The sequence below is a fragment of the Tamandua tetradactyla genome, chromosome X (assembly GCF_023851605.1).
Source record: "Tamandua tetradactyla isolate mTamTet1 chromosome X, mTamTet1.pri, whole genome shotgun sequence".
In the NCBI taxonomy this organism is placed as follows: domain Eukaryota; kingdom Metazoa; phylum Chordata; class Mammalia; order Pilosa; family Myrmecophagidae; genus Tamandua; species Tamandua tetradactyla.
In genome coordinates, this window is record NC_135353.1 from 154,446,455 (window position 1) to 154,470,726 (window position 24,272).

The 24,272-nt window shown below is 35.1% G+C and overlaps 1 protein-coding gene and 1 pseudogene across 6 annotated transcripts in view; one reads left to right on the plus strand and one right to left on the minus strand.

Moving 5' to 3' along the window:
• Window positions 1-24,272, plus strand: part of RPS6KA3 (ribosomal protein S6 kinase A3) — a 111,098-nt gene that overhangs the window by 39,089 nt on the left and 47,737 nt on the right. For 5 of the 6 annotated variants that reach the window (XM_077146626.1, XM_077146625.1, XM_077146622.1 and 2 more), the window contains 2 exons: window positions 16,332-16,448; window positions 20,838-20,919. In XM_077146626.1, the coding sequence (XP_077002741.1) occupies window positions 16,332-16,448; window positions 20,838-20,919 (199 nt within the window). Of the gene's footprint in view, window positions 1-7,165; window positions 7,838-16,331; window positions 16,449-20,837; window positions 20,920-24,272 lie in introns of those variants that run through there. The other variant, XM_077146627.1, reaches the window with a different exon arrangement.
• LOC143671460 (large ribosomal subunit protein uL11 pseudogene) lies at window positions 5,323-5,822 on the minus strand (annotated as a pseudogene).

The window sequence follows — 24,272 nt, forward strand, 5'->3', positions numbered from 1 at the left end:
ATAGCAGCGTTATTTACAATTGCAAAGAGATGGAAACAGCCAAAATGTCCATCAACAGAAGAGTGGCTAAACAAACTGTGGTATATACATACGATGGAATATTATGCAGCTTTAAGACAGGATAAACTTATGAAGCATGTAATAACATGGATGGACCTAGAGAACATTATACTGAGTGAGTCTAGCCAAAAACTAAGGGACAAATACTGTATGGTCCCACTGATGTGAACGGACATTCGAGAATAAACTTGGAATATGTCATTGGTAACAGAGTCCAGCAGGAGTTAAAAACAGGGTAAGATAATGAGTAATTGGAGCTGAAGGGATACAGACTGTGCAACAGGACTAGATACAAAAACTCAAAATTGGACAGCACAATAATACCTAATTGTAAAGTAATCATGTTAAAACACTGAATGAAGCTGCATCTGAGCTATAGGTTTTTTTTTTTACTATTATTATTACTTTTATTTCTTTTCTCTATATTAACATTCTATATCTTTTTCTGTTGTGTTGCTAGTTCTTCTAAACCAATGCAAATGTACCAAGAAACGATGATCATGTATGTATCTATGTGATGATGTTAAGAATTACTGATTGCATATGTAGAATGGTATGATTTCTAAATGTTGGGTTAATTTCTTTTTTTCCCTTAATTCATAAAAAAAAAAGAAAGTAAAAAAAAAAAGCAGCCTATACAATGTGAGACAATATTTTGAAATGATATATCAGATAAGGGTCTAGTATCCAGAATATGTAAAGATATTGTTCAGCTCAACAACAAAAAGACAACGCAGTTACGAAATGGGCAAAAGATAAGAGCAGACACTTCTCAGAAGAGGAAATACAGATGACTGAAAGGCACATGAAAAGATGCTCAGCTTCCCTGGCTATGAGGGTATTGCAAATCCAAACCACAGTGAGGTATCATCTCACATCCACCAGAATGGCCATTATCAATAACACAGAAAACGACAAGTGCTGAAGGGGATGTGCAAAAAGAGGCACACTTCAAGCCTACTTAAAATTAGGCCTAAGAGTCACCCCCAAGAGAACCTCCTTTGTTGCTCAGGTGTGGCCTCTCCAGCCAACACAACAAGCAAACTCACCACCCTCCCCCTGTCTACATGGGACGTGACTCCCAGGGGTGTAGACCTTCCTGGCAACATGGGACAGAAATCCTAGAATGAGCTGAGACTCAGCATCAAGGGATTGAGAAAACTTTCTCAACCAAAAGGGGGAAGAGTGAATGAGACAAAGTGTCAATGGCTGAGAGATTCCAAACAGAGTCAAGAGGTTATCCTGGAGGTTATTCTTACGCATTAAATAGATATCACCTTGTTAGTCAAGATGTAATGGAGAGGCTGGAGGGAACTATCTGAAAATGTAGAGCTGTGTTCAGAAGCCATGTTTCTTGAAGATGATTGTATGATGATATAGCTTTCACAGTGTGACTGTGTGATTCTGAAAACCTTGTGTCTGATGTTCCTTTTATCTACCTTATCAACAGACGAGTAAAACATATGGAATAAAAATGAATGATAGGGTGAACAAATGTTAAAATAAATTTAGATTGAAATGCTAGTGATCAGTGAAAGGGAGGGGTAAGGGGTATGATGTGTATGAATTTTTTTCTGTTTTCTTTTTATTTCTTTTTCTGAATAGATGCAAATGTTCCAAGAAATGATCATGATGATGAATATGCAACTATGTGATGATATTGTGAATTACTGATTATATATGTAGAACAGAATGATCAAAAGTTAAGAATGTTTGCGTTTGGTGTTTTTTGGTATTTTTTTGTTTAAAAATTAATAAAAAAAAAAAAAGAGGCACACTTATCCGCTGTTGGTGGGAATGTCAAATGGTAGAACTGCTGTGGAAGGCAGTTTGGCGGTTCCTCAGGAAGCTAAGTATAGAATTGCCATATGACCCAGCAATACCATTGCTAGGTATCTACTTAGAAAATATGAGGGCAAGGACACAAATAGCCATTTGCCCACCAATGTTTATAGCAGCATTATTTACAATTGCCAAGAGATGGAAACAGCCCAAATGTCCATCAACAGACGAGTGGCTAAACAAGCTGTGGTATATATGTATGATGGAATATTATGCAACTGTAAAACAGAATAAAGTCATGAAGTATGTAACAACATGGATGCACCTTAAGGACATTATGCTGAGTGAGATTAGCCAGAAACAAAAGGACAAATACTGTGTGGTCTCACTGATGTGAACTAACATTAATGAATGAACTTGGAGAATTTCAGTTAAGAACAGAGACCGTTAGGAGATAGAAAGAGTAGATACTGGGTAATTGGAGCTAAAGGGATACAGATTATGCAACAGGACTGATTGTAAAAACTCAGAAATGGATAGCACAATACTCCCTAACTGTAATACAATAATGTTAGTCCCATGAATGAAGCTGAATATGAAAATGATAGAGGGAGGAGGGCTGGGGGCACAAAAAATTGAAAACAGAAGGAAAGATAGATGATGAAGACTGAGGTAGTATAATCTAGAAATGCCTAGAGTGTACAATGATAGTGACTAAATGTACAAATTAAAAAATGTTTTTGTATGAGGAAGGACAAAGGAATGTCATTATTGCAGGGGGTTGAAAATAGATGGTCATCTGTATTTTAAAAATTTTTTTAAAAAGCCATAGATAATATGTAAAGGGAGATTGAGGTGGCTGAATTTGGCTCTTGGCTGTCCAGACTTGGCTGTAGTTTACTGCTACCATGGGTTTTGGTATGGCTTATTCATTATTCAGGTTCTTTCTGGAGGGCAACTTTGCAAATAAGTTAGCATCAGACGCCCTAAAATGCTGCATACTTTTAACCTGCAATTCTACCTCAAGAAATTATTTCTAAATAATTGTGGGTGTGCACAAAGTTTGGAGACATCACAGTGGAATAGAAGATCAAATACTTGAGAATTGAGTTCGTATAGTAGAATACTCTGTAATCATTAATAATGCATTGAAGGTTATTTAATAATATAGAGCACAGGTCAGTGAACTGCACCCATGGGCCTGCTGCTTGTTTTCCTAAATTACATTTTATTGGAACACAGCCTATCTGTCTTAGTTTTCTAAGCTGCTATAACAAATGCCACATAATGGGTTTGACTTAAACAACAAACGTTTATTTGCTGGATTTTGGAGGGTAGAAATCTGAAATCAAGGCCTTGGTAAAGCCATTCTTTCTCCCCAAAGTCTATAGCATTCTGATGCTAGTTTGCTGATCCTTGGAGTTCCTTGACTTGCATCTCTGCCTCCCATCACAAAGTTATCTCTTACTCTTTAAATCTAATCTCCTGGTTTCCGCTTGTACTCTGGCTCCTCCTTGTGGCTTTCTCCTGACTTATGGCTTCCTGTTTCTTCTCTTTATTAAGTCTCCAGTAATGCTGTTTAAGACCCATCCTGATTCACTTGACCACACCTTAACTAAAAATAACAAACCTGTTTTTGTTGAGGTACATAATTCTGTCTACCACATTGTCTATGGCTGCTTTTTCCAACTACAGTGGCAGAGTTGACAGAGACCATATGGCCTGCAAAGCCAAAAATGTTTGCTATCTGGCCTTTTACCAAAAAAGTTATAATATGTGTAGTGTGATCTGTGTGTGTGTGTGTGTGTGTGTGTGTGTACAGAAAAAGACTGGAAAGAAAAACACCAAAACGGTGATTTCTTTCTTCATTATTCTCCTTTTTTGCTTATTATTTGTTTTCTATAATAGACATGCAAGATTTTTATAATAAAAGTTACTCTTTAAAAAATAGTAAGATAAAACTAATCTGAAGAACTGTTAGCTGGAAATTTAATAAGATAATGTAAAGAAATTTAAAAGTCAGCAGTAGAAAAAGTATAGAGAAGAATATCTGATGTCATGCCCACAATCATACAAGTAGCATCCATACTTCAGATTTCTACATAGGATGTTAATTCAGGCAACCATTATTTGAGTTCTTGTTTACTTTGGGAATGCAAAGATAAGTATGGTGCTCGTTCCCAAGATTGATCTGGTAACACGACAAGCAAGCTCACTGCCCTCCCCCTGTCTACGTGAGACATGACTCCCAGGGATGTAAACCTTCCTTGCAACATGGGACAGAAATCCTAGAATGAGCTGGAACTCAGCATCAAGGGATTGAGAAAACATTCTCAACCAAAAGGGGGAAGACAGAAATGAGACAAAATAAAGTGTCAGTGGCTGAGAGGTTTCAAACAGAGTCAAGAGGTTATCCTGGAGGTTATTCTTACACATTATATAGTTATCACCTTTTTAGTTAAGGTATATTAGAGAGGCTGGAGGGAAGTACCTGAAAATGTAGAGCTGTGTGCCAGTAGCCATGTTTCTTGAAGATGATTGTATAATGATAGAGCTTTCGCAATGCAACTGTGATTGCGGAAACCTTGTCTCTAATGCTTTTTTTATCTACAGTATGGACAGATGAGTAAACCATATGGATTAAAAATAAGTAAATAGTAGGGGGAACAAATGTTAAAATAAATTTAGTAGATTAAAATGCTAGTGATCAATGAAAGGGAGTGGTAAGGGGTATAGAAAAAAATAGGGGAAACAAAGGCTAAAATATATTGGGTAGATGGAAATAGTAGCAGTCAATAAGAGGAAGGGGTGGGGGTATGGTATTGATGAGTTTTTTTCTTTTTATTTCTTTTTCTGAATTGATGCAAATGTTCTAAGAAATGATCATGGTGATGAATATACAACTATGTGATGATATTGTGAGTTATTGATTATATACCAAGAATGGAATGATCACATGGTAAGAATGTTTGTGTTTGTTATGTTTAAAAAAAAATTTTTAAATGATTGATCTAGTAGAGCTTAAACATTAATAAATGCCATAAAAGATGTTCCAAAGAGTTTTAAGAGCTTATATTCTGGTTGGGAAGTAGATGACACCTGAAAAAACCAGTTGCTCAGTGATGAGTTATAATATGATTAGAAGGTATTCCAGTCATGTAATCTAGTCTTTTCACTTTGTTTATAATGCCTTTTGATGGCAAGAAGTTTTTAAATTTTTAATAAAATCTGTATCATTATTTTCCTTTATGGCTTCTGCATTTTCCAAACATATAGCTAAATGTTCTAACATCTTCCTCTGATTTGAAGTACCACATTTTTACATAAATTTGTTTGTTTCTTGAGTTTTTACTCCTTTCTGTTGCTCTAAACCTGTAAAAGACTAATCCTGTAAGTTTTTGGGGTTTTTTTGTTTTTGTTCTTGTTTGTTTGTTTGGGCTGTCAAATGATCTTTTATTGAAATATTTTCCTTTGAAGTTCTTAACTAGATGGGTCTTCCGCAGCACCAGTATTGATATCATGATGACATGAGAGTGACAGCCATCTACATTGCAGCCTACAGACCGGGCAGTCCCCAGAATCTCTTTAATGGTTCCAGAGAATTCTCTAGCTAGAAATCGGTGCCATATCTGACAGGCAATGTTGACAGTCTCATCAAAAGTAATATTTCCATTGTTCTTAATGTACTTCCTGTCTCTGGGTGGCTCCTTAAGGGCTTTGATGATCAGGGCAGAGGCTGAAGGTACCACCTCGATCTGGGCCTGTCTGTCCTGAATTGTCAGTTTCACTGCAATCCTTAGACCTTTTCAGTCACCAATTACCTTGGCAATGTCATCACCAACCTTTTTCAGAGACAGACTGAGGGGGCCAATCTTGGGGGCCAGGGCAGACATGGCACCAACTTCCCTACCGGTGCACCTAAGGTACGCGACTTTGATTTCACTGAAGTCGAATTTGGGTGGCATGGTGAAGGCGACTGGTGTCAGATGAAGCCTGATTCAGGACGACCGAAGAAAGTTGCACCCTGTCCTCCTCCAAGCCAAAAAGCCCCTGTAAGTTTTTAAAAGTTTATTTGGTCACTCTTGTTCAGAAGTATTTACTTGAATAAAGTCAAAGAATACAGCAGCACTCCTAATTTTGTTTTGTGCTACTTAATCCATTGTACAGTAAGCATGATGCTTGCTTCTTTGTGACATGGTCTTAAGAGCTACCTCATTTTCAGACTGCACTTATGTGTTAGGTGGTTGTCCTGGCCTTGCTGCCATTTTGGAGCATTATAAGGACTCTTAAGTAATTCCTTTGGGGAAATTGGAGGGATCATGTTCTGATGGAAAATTTCCTAAGTGCTTTCTTGTGAAAAAGCTAGGCATGCATTTTTAATTAAGAGAGCTGTACAATTTCCCAGGCAGAATTTAGAGTTCTATCATGGAGATTTCTTTGGGTCCCAGTTGATTGTAGTGTATTTGGTTACATAGGATAATTTTTTTAATTGAGCATTTTTTAGTTATTCTTCAACTTCCAGCAGGTCATTAGAGAATTCCAATAGGTAGGTAGTTGCCATAAAAATTTGATAGAGCAGATGTTGCAATATGCTTTGAAATTTATTGCTCTTTTGTATATATGTTATTTTTCACACGCACACAAAAAAAGTCAATTGTGATAGTAAAAATGTGATAGCACATGAAGAACTCTGGTCTTTCACATAGTACCACTAGCCCATAGTGGGCTCTCTGACATTTGCTAGATTATGCGTGTGCTGAACTAAGTTCCCATTTGGAGCTTCATCACCAAATATGTTCCTACCTTGACCATAGTTTAGTTTTTTCATCCGTAAAATGAAATGATCATTCTTGGTGTTTTCTAGAGTCGTTTCAGGTTTTGAAAACTTGCTGATTTTTAAAAAATTCTTTAGGCTCTGTTAACGCTTTTTGTTGATTCCAATAGATTAAATGTTTGTTAAGTAGAGCATTTTCCCATAGCTTTCAATATTAATTTCTTTGGTGGTTTTAAATGCCACTGTTATGGTAATTATGTTCTGCATATTGGCATACTTTTAAAAATAGTTTCCAAGGCCAACTCCTATAAGCTATTAAAGGATAAAATGGAGTAAGAAGTTGTATGATAGCTTGACACCCCCTCCTTTTCCAGGTTGGTTTCTTAATGTTCCTTTCTGCTCACCAGAAACCTAGGGATTGAACTCTTTAAAATTTAGATTTATCAACTAGAAAATTTTAGTTATGTGTTTTGAAGTTTTTAATCTGGTTAATTGATGTATATAACCAGTGTAAATTTAAATGTAATTTACTTTCATTTTAAGACTGGAAGAATTTGTCGTTACATCACTATAAAAAATTTTAAAGTTGCTTGCATGTTGCATGATCTTCATCTTCTACCCATAATTATGAAATGCTTCATCATTAATGGGAAACACCCACAACATGTCTATATATAATCTTAAAATAGTCTTGAGAGTAACCTTTGGAGTACATGTATAAACATTTCAAAGAGTAGAATTTCAGAAGTGCCTCAGTGGCTTTTATTATTTTAATAGTGGTGACTAGTTTCACTTGCTATAAAGGGTCATACAGTTAAGAAATACATTTCTCAGGATTCTAAAATAAAACAATGTTCACTTCTGTTGTGAAAATTGTCTGGATTGCTGGGAACCAGGAGAAAAGAGTATTTCAACAGGATTTTGCTATCAGCAAATCTGTTTTGGCTTCCTGTTCTGGCCTCCCCATCAGTTACATTAGTGCCCCCTGCCTTTAGGTTTCTCCTTTTACCGCAGGAAAATTGTTAGGCCTTTTTTTTCCCTAGCATTTTCAGGACCCGCCTGACAGGAAATTTTCTAATTGCCGGAACAGCTGGAAGGAGAAAACTTTTCAGGGGCTTGGCCTTCCCTTTCTAACTTAAGTTTTACGGTCAGAAATTCTTTTACCATCATGGTTTCTTAGCCATGTTTAAATTTTTGTCTTTTCGTGTTCGCTCTATAAGGGTAAGCATTGTTTAACTTCTTTAAAGAATACAATGTTTTAGTTAGAGTTAACTATAATTATATTAAGGTAACTATTCTACTTTATATGTTCATTTAAGAAGTTTTTCAAAATTCAAAACCAGTTTTTTTAGAAATTTTAAAGGATAATATTTCTATTTACTAAAATAGCCATTTATGCATATTATGTGTCAACTCTATATATTTTGTAAACTTATTTTTACATTGACTTTTTAGTCCTAGGGTAATTTTCTTGTCAATAGTGTTTATAATGTTGTATAATAGAATGAGTAACTTTAAATCTCAGTATTAAACCAGGCATGAACAAAACCGCAGGCTTGCTAATATTTAAATTACTGTATTGTAAGCAATATTTTGGCAGGTAGGGGTATTTATTTTAAATAGTCAAAAACTTAAAATTAGATTTTTGTTGAAATTGATTCCTGTAAAAATTTGAAAGATTTTCATCAACTATATATTTAAGTAACTTTAAGCAGGTAATTTTATGTAACTTAGAGTAGGCACAATTTTCAAAGAATTACTTTGTTAAAATGTGCTTAGTGAATGACAATTTGTATTACATTTAATCCAGAATCCTGCTATAAATGACTTGATTTGCCTTGAGAATGGTGCTGCTCTTTAAAGAATATTAAATTTGCTGATTGGTATTCCTGATTTGGGGCGGGCGGGGGTGGGGGGGTGTTGGTTGTGGATTGTGTGCTCTATGGCAGTGATTTAAAATGCTAGTCTGGATAACCAGCCATACTTTCTTTTTTTTCAAACATCGATATAAGAAGCTGGTTTGAAACACTCTCTTAAAGAATTTGGTTAAATGAAAAAATGCTGAGCATATTTATCCTTCCTTTAGCAAATCAAATAAATTGGATTTGGATGGATTGTAATCTAGAATAAATTAAAATGTCATTTCTCGTCATTGCTTGAATAACCAGCCTAATTATGTCGCACAGTCATATAACTTTTTGGTATCTTGGTCACCTAGAAAGTTAATGTGTCTTTTTAAAATAAAAAACTATATTATAGAACTATAGATTGTCTGTATAGAGAGTAATACTTTATTACTTTAGGGAATTAACATTTAAAGGGCAGATAAAAAATTCATTTTTTATTGTTAGCCAAAGGATGGTTACATATACATGGTTTGAAAATTCGTATTTATTGGCTTTTACCAAGGAACATTTAAATATTTTACTTCAAACTTCAATAATATTTTCTGACATTCAAAACAATTTAGAAAATATAAATGCCTCAAGATCACATTTCCTGACTCAAGGGAGGGGAGGAAAAAGGAAATTATGTATACAAGGTAGGGCTTAATGCCAAATGTTGAATCATTCTTTAAAATCAGTTAATATCGCCCCATTTGTTTTCTTAATGTTAGCATGTTAAAATACTAAGTTTTCTATAACTCTAATAGCATTCATTTCAGTTCCTTTTCTTTAATCCTTTTTACATTATAAGAACAATATAGTACCTTTCCCTCTCTACTTGAAAATGAAACATTGGGGTTTTTTGTTTGTTTGTTTGTTTTTCCCCTCTATTAAAATGTGAACCTTAAAGAACCTAAAGACCTTTTGTTGGTCCTGGAAAACAAACTGGGTGGCTTTTTGTGTGACTGAAGGAATAATCAAAAGATCTGCCTCTCCATGTTTTTTTGTCCCTGCCATTTTTCTATGTTGTCTAAAATGACATTCTTCACAGAATTCCTAAAATTGTATTTTTTTAAAACTGAATTTACTTTGTTTTATCTATCATTGCTCAGGTCTTAACGGGCATTTATCTCATAATAAATATCTAAAATCCCAGGTAAATTCTTAGAGAGCAAGAACTCTTCTTTATTTTAGTAATCTAACACCTAGTAGAGTAGGAATGGTCCTAACAGAATACGTCATAGGTCAGAAACATTTTCTCTGGGACCAGGAAATCAGGAAGACACAACAGTGCAAGAGGTTACCTGAGTTTTAGCTACCTTTCCTTCACTCTCTGATCCCAAACACTGGTCTCCATGTGTACTCCCACAGTGGCCATGGCACTGGCTAGACCCTTTGTCTGGAATGTTCTTCACCCAGATGGCTAACTCCCTCACCTCCCTCAGGTCTTTTCTCATGTATCACCTCCTCAATAAAGCCTACTCTGACTCCTTTATTTAAAATTGCAAGCCTATCCACCCACCTCTATACCTTTGATTTCTCTTACCCAACTCAAGATCTTTTTTTCCATAGTAGTATTTGTCATGTTCTGACACCAATTTTTTTATTGTCATTGTTATTATTATTATTATTATTATTATGTTTCTCCCCATTAGAACTTAAGAGCTATCTCAGGTACCTAGAAGAGTATCTGACATGTATTAAGTGCTCAGTAAATAAATGTGTGAATGGATGGTTGAGTGGATGAATGAGTGAATTCCCGTACCCTTGAGGGTATTGAACACCTAGGTCAAGGGTGGCAAATGTCTGAAAATGATGGAAATATACAAGAATGATATGGGGTTGTGATTTATAGCCCAGCTGCCAGCCTCAAACTTTTGCCTACTGTCAGAACTTTATTTATCAAATAAACATAGATTTTGTAAAAATAACAGTATGGAATTTATTATAACTTTTTAAAATGCATGAATAAGTTTTTGTGGTAATGAATGGACACATATCATTTGAAATACAGTTGTGACAGAATGTAAAAATATGCAAACCTCGCACAGTAGTTATAATGTACATAATTTATCTGTGCTCTACTTTATTGGCAAAGTTCTTTTGCCATAAAATTAGAGTTGCTTCACTGTGTACTTATAGGCAAAAAGACAGTTTTACAAATGTCAAACTGTAGTTCTGTGTTTTCATGTGACAAATTTATTTGGGTAACAGATGATTTAGTGACATAAGATATGTTTGTCACATGTATGTGTCAGTCTCTGCTCTTGGGTTATCATTGCCTTCAAAAGTTTGATATATTTTTTTGCCATCTCATTGGATTACATGTGAGAGGTAGAAGAACACATTGCTGCTTTCCAGCCTATGAAAGCTTGCCTGAGCATTAGTATTATATCCTAGATGAACCTTAGATTCATTTATGAAACACTCATGATCCCATGCACGACTTAGAAAAACTAGAAACATTAAGCACAATCTGGACGTTGAGATATCAACCAAGAATTTTGCCTATTGTATTAGTGTGACATCATATATACATAGAAAAGTAGATAGAAAAGAGTTTACTGGTGTGTTTAGAAAAAAAATTACATTTTAAAATTTAAACTTAGAAGGAACAGAAAAATGTGTTCAGGACAAAACTGGCTAGTTTTTAGAATTTGAGCCAATGTCAAACTCACCCTAGGCATTGATCTTTTCACTCCACCCTTAAGAACATTTTTTGTACCCTCTGAGCCCCAATTTAGAAAAAGATTTCTTAAATTCTACTTAGTATCCTCAAAGAGGTTTGGAATGATTGCATCCATGAAAGAGGGGGTGTATAGAGGCAGGGTACTATTTAAGAAAACAGGAGTACTCTGAGAAAAGGAACACTAGAAAACTTATCTTAAAAATAAGATTTGCCTGAGTTTTATAGATTGGAGGTAGACCACGGTGGCTCAGCAGGCAGAGTTCTCACCGGCCATGTCGGAGACCCGGTCTGATTCCAGGTGCCTGCCCATGCAAAAATAATAATAAATAAGATTTGCCGGAGTAAAAAAACTCAGTAGGAGGACAGTAAGATAAAGTCAAGGAGTTCTCTCAGAAAGTAGAGACAGAAAATAGTAGAAAGAAGATAAGCAACAGAAAGTATTCACTTCCAGAGAGGCAATATCCACCTAAACAGAGGAGTTCTAAAAAGAGAAGTGGGGAAAATAGATGGAAAGTAATTATCAAAGAAATGTTAGAGTACCTCCCTCCCCCCAAGATAAAGAATTCAAGTCTTTATATTATAAAACATTCTCCAAGCATCTAGCATTCTGAAGAAAAAAAAGACCTTTATTTATCTTACTGGTATGGGATTTCAGAAATAGTAGTACAGAGAAAATCCTTTTAAGCTTCCAGAAAGAAAAACTTGATTACCTACCAATAAACGTGTATCAGGCTAGTATCACACATCTCACCAGCAGCACGGGATGCTAGAAGGCACAGACCAATGGCGTCAAAGTTATGAGGCAAGGTTATTTTTATCCTAGCATTTGGTTCCAAGCCAGACTATACAAATGTGAAGCAAAATAAAGACATTTTCAGAGATGCAAGGATCAGAAAGTCTTCTTCCATATCACCTTTCTTTGTAAGTTGCAAGGGAGATACCTAAGAAAGAGAAAAACATGGGAAAGTGCAAATAAATTGAATTTGGCCCGAAAGCCTTGAAAAAATATCCAAAGATGACAACTGTGAAGTAGGCCTAGAGAACAACCAGTCTTCATTGCACAAGAGATCTACAGGCAAGAAAGGGACTCTCGGAAGAATGGAAAGTATGATTAAGGACTCAGGAAAATTTGAGAACAATATTAATCTTTCCTTCCCCCCAAAAAGGGAGAACTGTTAAAACAGGAAAAATAGTAAACTAAGAAATTTCTGGTCAAAATATTGATCATAGTAAAATTTATCAAGCATTTGATGAAGTGTTAAAAAAAAAAAAAGCATCCAATAACAGTTCCTTTAGATTGGCCTGGAAGTCTTTGTTATGAGCCCATATAAAAAGAAATTTAATATAGTACCTAGCCTGCATTTGAAGAATATTAATATTGTCATGACATGGATGCTGTTGTATAGGCTTTCGACTTTTAAAATCAGGCTATGGAGAAAGCATGAAGGATTTGGTTGTGGTTGCAAGAAAGACTATTAATTGTCTTAACCTTAATAATACAGCTAGCAGCAAGTGGGGGCATGAGTGGGGATAAATTTAAGGAAAAGAATGTAAGGACACTCTTAGCCTTCTTTTGGAAAGTGAGGAGTTGAGCTTCTGCCCAAAACTGCTAAAAAAAAGACAAAAAAGGTTTAAATAAAAGTAAACTAATTACCAAACTGTGGGAAGGAAGATGGTGGAAGGAAGGAGCCTTCCTTCCTCTCATCTTCCCTATTTTTAAGTCGGTAGACATTTTCTTAAGGTTAATAAAAATTAAGAAATTATAAAGTAAGTTCAGAAAGAACAGTATTTTAAAAGCCCTAAGCATGAGAGTAAGAGGGAATGTGCTTTTCATTATAAGCTGTTCTGACACTATTTGTTTGTTGCTCATATGTGTGTATTACTTTGATTACAAAGAAAAAGTTTAGGAAACAGGAAATAACCCAGAATGACTAAAGGCTATGTATAAGGGAATATTGGTAGAGATCAGAAAGGTAGGTTGAGGCCATATTGTAGTGGTCTTGAATACCAAAGGGAAGCAGCATGTTTAATTTGGGAAAACTTCAAGGAGTTTTTGAGCATCGTGGTCATATGACTGGAGCCGAATACTTTCAGCAAATGAAATTGTCAGGATAAATTGGAGTGAATAGTGACAGAAGGGGGTCTAAATAACCAGGGTAATTTCAGTTTTCTACATGAAAGGTGATGAATACTTCTACCTAGATGATGCCATTAGAAATAGAAAAAGAAAGAAGGAAAGGCATTCCCAGTCCATGCTTGATATGGAGTAGTTGTGTTGGTATGTGTTTATTGAATGAAGGGATCAAAGAGAGACTACATTTTTAGTAACTTAATTGACATGGAAGCAAAAGGGTAGATGTGAAAGATGAATCAAACCCCATGAATTTGGCCTCATGAATTCAAGTATTGAATCCATTAGTGCGCAAATTGCAGTGTGATAGTACTTTTGGGGTACAGAAAAGAAAGATGAGAAGCTCTTTATAGTTTCATTTCCGTGTATGATGTATATAATTTAGTAATACAAAAGTATATCATTTATAAACCAATAAATATACAAATATTTGGTATATCCTAAAAAAATTTTTACTGATAAGGATGTGCTACCAAAAGTTGACACCACTGCTGTAATCATCTGAGCTAGCCAACCCAAGAAATTCAGACCAGTTACAGAAGACCAAGAAAATAAGTCTGTGTGTTCCTATTATCAGCTTTTTCTACCATTACAATGGTCAAAGATTTGTTTTGAAGCATTAAATAAAAGATAAAAGGTGAAAAAATACCCAGCACAGGCTTGATATATAGTAGGTACTGTATAAATATTTGCTGGGTTTTTATGTAAATCTCACTTGATTTGTCTAAGATATATACTATTTTGGGGGGGGGGGAGAGGAATTTGACCATATGTTTCCTACTACTACTAACAGCTATCATTCAAGTACTTGTTCCTTGGCCTCATTTGGGAAGAAGGGAAGAAGGAGGACTCAGGAACACTGTAGCTACTGGAATCAGCTATTGCTTGATTTCACCCTAATGCTTACTGCGCAGGATTGTTGGGAAAATTAAAGGAGATGATGCATGTGAAATCCAAAATAAAGGACTAAACAAGTATGAGGAGTTATTTTATTTTGGTTGCCAAAGTTCCAGGAGAGTCCAGAATGATCAAGTTGCCAGAGTGGTAGGACAATCTGCAAATGACAGTCTTTGTCTTTGTAAAATCGTGGGCCGGGATTCCTTTTTTTCCCCTCTTCTGAGGGCCATTTTTTTTTTTTTTTTTTATACATGGGCAGGCACCGGGAATCGAACCCAGGTCCTTGGGCATGGCAGGCAAGCACTCTTACCTACTGAGCCACCGTGGCCCGCCCTGAGAGCCTTTATTTTTTCCTTTTTACTATTCACTTTCCAAAGTGTCCACATTAGGATATCCTGGTATATCTTTTTGAGAAGTCTTTATAATTTCTGTATTGCCAGCATTCTGAGAGCATAGAAAATTTTAACTGAGCTCAAACTTTTATATAGAGTACAATAGCAATAAAAATAGTGAATTAATTGTATAACATTTTGATTCTTTTAACAGTACTTAAGCATCTAGGAAAAAGTAAAATAACATTATATTCAAAATAGAAATGGTAGTCTTTATTTGACAAGCTTAAGTGTTTTTTGTTTTGTTGGGTTTTGTTTTGTAGTTTTAGCTATAACATACAGTACGTGTCTTATTTAGTAAGATGTGCTTAATCTGCTGATCTCAGGATGACTAAATACTTGAAATCCTCATTATATTTCTGTTTCTCTCCTGACACGTTCCCTAATGTACTGAAGAGTCCACTGTCTATAAAATCCTTACCCTAACCCTCAGGCCCTTCACCATTCCATTAGAGTGAATAGTCTTTTTTTTTCCATGTCTAGTCCTCCATCCAAATATTAAATCCTTTGTGATTTTGTGTTTTAGAGTTATTCATCTCTCCCCTCAGATCCCGGGTGATCCTGAAAACGGAAAGTAACTTAGATATTTCAAACAGAATGGCACTTCAGTGTACTATGACCATTCCAAAGGTAGAACTCTCCACATTATTATGGAATATTTTTCAGCCCATCTACCCAATAAAGAGGGTTTTTTATCTACAGCATTGGTTCTACCTTAGTACAACCACATGTCAGGACACAGGAGAATACTCTGATCTGTTGTTTTCAGACTACTTCATGCCCTCTGCCCCATCCCATAAAATTATTTATTCTAATTGTCTTTAGTAGGAAGAATGAAAACTTGGAAATACTCAGGACTAATCTTATACAGAAACTAAATTGACCTACCTGATAGTCTAGTATTGTGCTATCTCTGACATTTAACTTGAAAGTTTATTTGGTTAGATTGTGTTTTCTTTTTACTTGGTAGGTCAGTGTTTTCGTTTGTTAAAGTGCTGGAATGTAATATACCAGAAATGGAATGGCTTTTAAAGGGGGAATTAAGTTGCAAGTTTACAGTTCTAAGGCTGTGAAAATGTCCAAACTAGGGCATCCAGGGAAAGATACCTTAATTCAGGAAAGCCCAATGGGTCCAGAACACCTCTGTCAGCTGGGAAGGCACATGCTGACTTCTGCTTGCTTTCTCTTCTCATTTCATAAGGCTTCCCAGGGGCATTTTCCTTCTGCATCTCCAAAGGCCTCTGGTTGTGTGAGTTCTGTCAGCACAACAAGCTTTTTCCAAAATGGTTCCCTTTTGAAGGGCTCCAGTAAGCAACCCTACCTAGAATGGGTGGAGAAACATCTCCATGGAAACCATCTAATCAAAAGTTACCACCCACAATTGGGTGGGTCATATCTCCATGAAAACAATCAAAAAGATCCCACCTAGTGCAAGGGTAGTTCGGTGGTATAATTCTCGCCTGCCATGAAGGAGACCCAGGTTTGATTCCCAGTCCATGCACTTCCCAAAAACAAACAAGCAAAGAAAGAAAAAAAATGAGGATTAAAGAACATGGCTTTTCTGGTTACACAACAGTTTTAAACTGGCATAGTCAGTAAAGGGTGGATTCTGTTAATTTGAGGATTTCTAATTTGATATACTAAGTTAATATTACATGATTTATTGTGAAAGAAAGTAGCTCTAACTGTGTTTTCTCTCCCCTTATATTTGACTCACCAGGAAGAAGGCAGTATCAAAGAAATTGCAATCACACATCATGTAAAAGAAGGACATGAAAAGGCAGATCCTTCCCAATTTGAACTTTTAAAGGTGTTAGGGCAGGGATCATTTGGAAAGGTAAGTAATGAGTGTGAGCTTTATAAAAAAGTTTTTTGAAGTTCATGTATATTTCGTGGCACATGAAGAAATGGAAATACTTTATGAAATTCTACCAGTCATCCCTACAAGAAATGTTTTGCATGTTTTTACATTTCTCACTTTAAGTAAGTGTGGGAAATTGAATAAAGTTATTCAAAAGTACTTTGAAACCTTTAGTAAATTGGCAGCATTCGCTTCATATTCATTTTATCCTCAAAACTAAATGACTTCTCTAGTTGGGCTTCTCAAATGATTTAAAAATCACAAAAGATTCTCTTTGAGTCCTTACGTAGTATTGGAAGGTGATCACACAGTACATTTTAATAGTGTGTCTCTACTTTTTCCCACAAAGCATCCCTAATAGCAGAAGACAGTCAATGTGAGAGTGCTCCCAAGGAGCTTGGGTAGGAGGTCACTGCTACAATATGAAATTTCTTCGACCTATGGCTTGTCTTTAAAATGAATGCAAAGCTTGCATTATATTCTATAGTATCAGTGTTTGTTCTCAGTATCAAAAATGTTTCCCAAAACTACCAAGTAAAATTGCACCAGAAGATGAAACATCTTTGTCAGTATTTTCCAAGTATTCCTTAGACTCCTCTGCACCTCTCAGGGACGCTTCCTGACTCCATTTTGAGAAGGACAGTATTATAATTACCACCAATTGATCTGTCTGCACTGTTCCTCAGCGAGAGGAAAATTCTGAGATTGTCATACTTTGCAAGCTTCAAAATAATGTTAGTGCTTTTGTGTATTTTAATGGGATTTTAGTATTCCTTGGCTAACATAGGTAATTTAAATTACAAACTCAAAGTGATGTTTTTAACCCAAATATAGATTAAGGAGACTTCAGAACATAATGGTTACAAGTTTGGGCTTAGGTCAGCCAGACTTGGGCTCAATGTTTTAAAAATTGTTTACTCTTCTCCATCAACTTACTGTGTGTGCTTGAGCAAGTTACTTAATTTCTTTGAGTCCCATTTTCCTCATCTGGCCAGTATTAAATATTGAAGTTCCTCAAGATTCGATTCTAGGCTGCCTTGTCCTCACTCATACTCCCTAATTGATTTTCTCTATCCCCACTATTGTAATTATAATTCACATACATCTGACCTAACAGATTTCTGTCTCTAGTATAGATGGCTCCTCTAAGCTCTAAACTCTATACAATTGCCTATTGGAGTTTTCCATTTGCATGTCTCAAAGGCACTTTAAATTCAGCATGTCTAAGACTAAACTCATGATCTTCCCCTATCTCCCAAACCTGTCTTGTTTCATTTTGAATCACATCCAGGTAAGCAAGCCAGAACTTGGGAGACATTTTTGACATAACTTTTCATGCCCACCCCTTCCTCATCCCCTGAACCAGTCTGATCCATCACTAGGTCCAATTAACTTAGTAAAGATTTCTCAAATCATGCCTGTTCTCTCCTCCACTGCCATCCCTCCAGTCAGTGCTACCATCATTTCTCCCTGCTCTATTGAAGGAGTCTCCTCACTTGATTTCCCCAGGTTTATTTTTGCCTTACTTCATTATGTACATGGCAGTTGGCATGAACTAATCTTATACCCTATCCCCTTAACCATTCCATAGCCTCTCTTTGCTCTTAAGATAAAAGTAAATTCTTAAGATGGCTGTGAAGTCTCTTGGTCTGACCCCTAGCTACCTTTCCAGCATCCGTTTATATACTTTTCTCTTCACTATCTGCACTCTGGTCACATTGGCCTTTGTCAGTTCTTAAGCATGCCAGCCCCCATCCTACCCCAAAGTGTTTCCACATGCTGTTCCCTCTGCCTGAAATACTCTGCTGTTACCCCCATCCCCACCCTTTCTTCATCTGTTTAGTTCCTCTTATGCTGATAACCTCAACAAAGTCTTCCCTGCCATACTGACCAGGTCATGTTTCTCTGTTATCCACTCTCAGATCATTGTATACCTCATCTTCATAGCGCTTACCACAATTTAAGTTTTTCATTTGTGTAATTACTTGTTTATCGGCTATCTTCCCCACTAGGCTGTATGGTCCAAGAGTGCAGGGATCATGCCTGAACCATATCTCAACATTGAACTGTTAGCATAATGCCTAGCATATAATTCTGGAAATAATTAATGAGGCAATTAATTGTTCTGACTTCATAGGGTAGTAATGAGAATTAAATGATAAAAGGCCAACTGCATAATATCTGTTATTAAATTGTATTATCATGCCACTTGAGAAACCCAAGTAGATAGGTTAATTTTTATACATTAGATTTTCAGGAAACAGTATTTAAGATCCTAGGGTCTAGCATTTTCTCCCTTTATTTCTTTAAGAGTAATTCAACTACATCACTATAAATAGTAAACATTAAAAATAGGGCGTCTCCTTTCTTACTCATTGTAAATGGCCATTCTAAGCCAGAGAAACAGGGATGACCTGTCAGAGTCTAGAATAGCTTCAGGGGTCACAATGCTCTGATGGAGGAAGGTCCAGTTGATCACATCCGTGATTGCTGTGCCCCTGTTGTGCCTGGCTGGTTTACCCATCCAGAGAAAACAGATGAAGAGTGCCTGGAGCAGAAGCAGCAGACTGAGTGGCTGACCTGATTCTTGTCCTTGTACCTCTACTATGACACTAGGCAAATTATTTAACCTCTCTATGTCCCAGTTTGGACAACTCAGATTATCATCATGATTAATAAAATGCTTGTGAAAGGTACTTTGAAAATTTAGAAGTGCTGAAAAATATTAAGGAGATGCTTTCAAAGAATAGGTGAAGAAAATTTGGAATCAACAAGGAGAATTTTTCTTGTAGACTCAAAAAAAGAAGTTTGATTAGGGAATCTGAATAATGAATAAAATTAGATAAATCCTAATTATCTCCATCTAATTAAAATTTATCTTGGTTCAACAATTTTAATAATCTCTGATTACCTTTAACATTTGAACATTCCACCTTAGGAAGCCCCTGATTAAGAATGATTTTCTTCATCTGGTTTGCTTTTCTTTCTCTAGTTTACCTCCCTGCTAACTGGCTGTAAGGAACTGTAGTGTGGGGCTTGGTAAAGAAGGGAGAGGTGATTATTAATAGGAGAACATGTCCTACATCAGGGATTCTATGTGAGTTGTTATGCTCATCACTTGATTTGAGGTCATTACTTCTTCCCTTTGGCACAGTTTCTCAAAATAAGGAATTCTGCTTTGCTCCTAGAATCAATTGAATAAGTTTGTGTGTGTTTGTTTGTTTGTTTTAGGAAATATCTGGCTTACTGATGCAGATAATTGAGAGCTGACCCCTAAAGTTAATTCTTTTTTTTTTTTTTTTTTTTTAACATGGGCAGGCATCAGGAATCGAACCCAGATCCTCTGGCATGGCAGGCAAGCATTCTTGCCTGCTGAGCCACCGTGGCCCTTAAGTTAATTCTTGATTGAATTTGTTTTTCTTCTTCCCACCTGTGGCAGCTGAATAACATTGCTACAAAAGAATGGGTTGGGGGGAAAGAGTTGAAATTCACCCCATTTAACAGGTCTATTTAAATTTTTAATGGAAAAGATCATGAAACTGATGGTCAAAATGAGTTTAAGGGATTAATTGATAGTTTTGTATTAGCCATCTTGTATCATGACCATGAATTATTTAGGGCATACTTTATTCACTTAGCATAAACCCCACACTATATTTTGAAAGCAGCCAAAAATATTTAGAAAATTAAGATGTTCAATAACATACCTGGAGATTATATTCTTTCTATTTGGGTATATGTGATCATTTTAATTTAAAAAGACCAGGGTGGGGGTAATTCTGACTTAAGTCACATTGAATGTTTGTGAATAGGCTTCTTCTCTGGAAATGCACCTTTAAATTGTTCCTGCCCAACAGTGAGAAATTTGCATGCATTTTTTCATATACTGTATATATCTCTATAAAATTACAGATATACAGGAAAGGCCATTCATCAGTCAATAATTATATCAACAGAAAATTGTGGTCAAAGGGAGTTCCTATATAACAGTTTTTTATACAATCAGAAGAATTTTTGTTTTGGGTTAAGAAAAACTATCACCACCAGTGTTATGCAATAAATGTGTTAGGCTTTTCTCAATCTAACTGCTACTTAGTTTAAAGATGGGTTTTTTTTGTTGTTGTTGTCTTATGGGGTACATGCTCTTTGGGAATTGGCAAACAACATCAAGAAAAAAATTTGTTCATGTATATGGGCACCCCAAGTTATAACCACTGTTTACAATTTGTTGTGTTTATAACGTATATTTTAAGGGAAATACTTGGTCTACAATGTATCAAAAACTATTATAATAGGGGTCTTATTTTTAACAAAGGTATAATTTGTGATACTTTGTAAAGTTATTTCCTCTTATGTCAAATACAGGTTTTCTTAGTTAAAAAAATCTCAGGCTCTGATGCTAGACAGCTTTACGCCATGAAAGTATTGAAGAAGGCCACATTGAAAGGTAAGTGATCCTACTATTTGTCATGTTCATATAGTAAAAACAAACTGAAAGTTCTGGATAGATTTCATCATGACTCCTGCGCCATTAACTTAAACATTCTGAATCTATTCCTGTTACCATCTTTAAATTTAGACTTTCTTTTCTGAATTTTTCCTATTGGACTAGGAATCACATGGCTGGTGAGAAACAGTTGCCACGTTATACAAAAAGTATTATAAATTCATCTTGTGCTTTAGTCAAGTAGAGGTTTGGAGGCTGAAAACTGGGTTCGATTCATCTTCAAATTTATATAGTTATTTTAATGTTCAAAAAGGTCCACTGATTTACTGGATACAAAATAGCTTTTATTGAAAGACTAAATTATATTAGTTTCTGGTCTCCAAATAAGTTTTTATCCTGAGCCTGTATTTCTGAAAAATTATGCAGTGGACTCTTAAGGTAAAAAGTATTTTCAAAGAAATTGTGTATAGATTTTTAAATTCTTTACTCTTCTTTTATTTTAGTAGTATCACTTATTTTACCACCTGTTAAGACTTAACAGTATTTCTGTTAAGTATAATGTATGCAAAGGAAACTATAAAACTTTGAAAAAGTCAAAACAGTATCAGAAAAGAGGGAATAAAAGCCCAATTCCTTTCAGAGAAGGCTAAATACTAAGAATCTCATTTCTTCTCTAACCATCCAGTTTACTTAATATGATCAAAATTCCAGTTACATTTTTCTTGAAATGTAACAAAATGATTCATAATTTCATTTGAAAAAACATACACCTCACAGAGTATTGTGCAAAAGAATAATGAGATGGAAACAAGCTCTTTTAGATATTAAAGCATATTTAAAGCAGCAATAATTCTGTGTGTTTTTATTGAGGAGTATAATACAGACATACAAATCAGTGCAACAAAATAGTACAAAAAGGATTATCTATACATTTTTAATGTATTTATTACAAGAATATTGAGCCCCTGCTGTACTGTATGACAAAGCAGATATACAGAACCCATGGGAGAATTAAATAATTATTTAATATATTTTATCTGAAAGACTGTTGAGCAACCTGGAAAACAGTTAGAGTCTTCTCTTAAACTCTATACCATAATAAATGCCAACCTAGCTGAATTTTAAAACTTAACACATCTAAGAAACTTGCAAAAGGGTTATTGAGCAAGTTACAAATTTGACAGTACAAATAATTCAACCTTTCATACAATGAAAAATAGTATAAATTGGAAAACAGACAGGAAAATATTTGCCTGAAATATTACAAAATATTTATATAAGGTGTAGTTATTGGGACTCCCACTGGCCAACTCTGGGATAATTTGAGCTTTGCAATAATTAATGATATTAATATGTTATAACCATTGAAGAAAGTAAGATTTCATGAGTCTATATTGATATAAATTAAAGAGATTAGTATCACTTAATGAGGGAGAAGGGAAAGCTCTTCCTTATAGTGAAATTCCAACTAATAAATATAAAAGGAATGATGGAGTTAGGAGTTGACAAGAAATAACATTATAACCTCCACTAAAGGATTTCAGAGTAAACTTTACACAAGGGGATAAAATAAATAATCTTTAGGAAAATGTTCAATTTTGCTGATACACAAAGCATTATATATTAAAATAGTGAGTTACCATTTCATATCATGGCAGCAGAAATTGAAAAACTGTTTCACAGTAAGTACAAAAAACCATCCCTACAGCTAATTTAATCAGAGGAAATAATCTTTAAAAAGGAAATCATGTGCTTGAAAATTTTCATTGCAACATTATTTACAATAGTGAAAATTTAGAAATCGTATATACATTGAACACTAGAGGAATGTTTATAAAATTACAGTATCCACTTAATAGGAGACCATTAAGATGAAGTATTTTAAATATCACAAAAATGAATTTAATGAACTATGTAATATGTAGGTATAACTATAGAAAAATTGTTTACTACAAGTATGTGAAATTATATAACAAGATATTGAAGAGGTCATAGAAAAGTGAAAATATTTGATTTATTGAAAGTTTAGGCTACTAGATAATTCTTAATGGTTTTAAATATGATCTTTATTTTTAATCAGATGTGTGTATGGTCTTATAATGTAAAATAGAGTGCTTTACCCACCCTCCTCCCTATCCCAATTCTTGACCCCCAGAGACAGTAACTTTTATCTCTTTAGTTGCTGCTTCTTCCGTTTACCTTCATATTCAGCAGTCTTATATTGCAATTCCTTGAATTCACTTAGAGATATAATCAATTAATTTCCGAACACGGAAGATTAGGATTAAATTCGTTTATACTACCACCCATACACAATTCCCTTTTCTAATTCTCCCAGTAATATTTTCATTATTACAGCTTTATAAAAATTGTTCTTCCTACCAATCCTAAAGAATACCTAGGGCATTATATAAGATTCTACAAAGGTTCTATGCAGTAGGATAACTTTTCAAAACCTACAACCTCCAGATGGGTTCCTGGACCAGGTAAGTCCTGAAATGCTTCAACTAATTCTACCCCCCATCCTATATTATCGACAGCCCCTTCCAACATGAAAAAGTGAGAATGGGCATAGTCCAAATCCCCTTAAAGAGTAAGAGAAAGATCAAAGGTGATGGTGGAGTTATACAGAGAAGGTAGGGTTTAACAAATGAGTATGATTGCTTAATCATTATATTGATATTTCTTTTAGCCCCCAGTACCTTAGAGCAGCTAGAAATAAAAAAACTAAAATTGTGGAATTGTAACCCATACCAAACTCTGAAATCTGTTCTACAACTAATTGTTGCAATGTACTTTGAAGTGTATTGCTTTTATGTATATATGTTATTTAAAGAGGAGGAGTATAGCAGAGAAGATAGGATTTAACAGATAAGTATGACTGCTGAATCATTATATTGATATTTCTGTTGGTCTCCAGTGTCTTGGAGCAGTAGAAGAAAAAACAAAAAATCATGGAACTGTAACGCATACCAAACTTTAAAATCTGCTCTATAACTGCTTGTTAAAATGTTCTTGGAAATGTATTGCTTTTTTGTATATATGTTATATTTCACAATAAAATAAAAATGTTTAAAAAATTGTTCTTTGCTGAGCCAAATATATAAAGCTTTTACAATGTGACCATGTGATTGTGAAAACTTTGTGGCTGATGCTTCCTTTATCCAGGGTATGGGCAGATGAGTGAAAAAATAAGGACAAAAAATAAATAATGGGGGGTGGGGGATACAGGGTAGACAAAAATTAGGTAGATTGCAATACTAGTGATCAGTGAGAGGAAAGGGCAAGGAATATGGGTGTATGGGTTTTTTCTTTTTTCTTTTTATTGCTTTTTGTGGAGTGATACAGCTGTT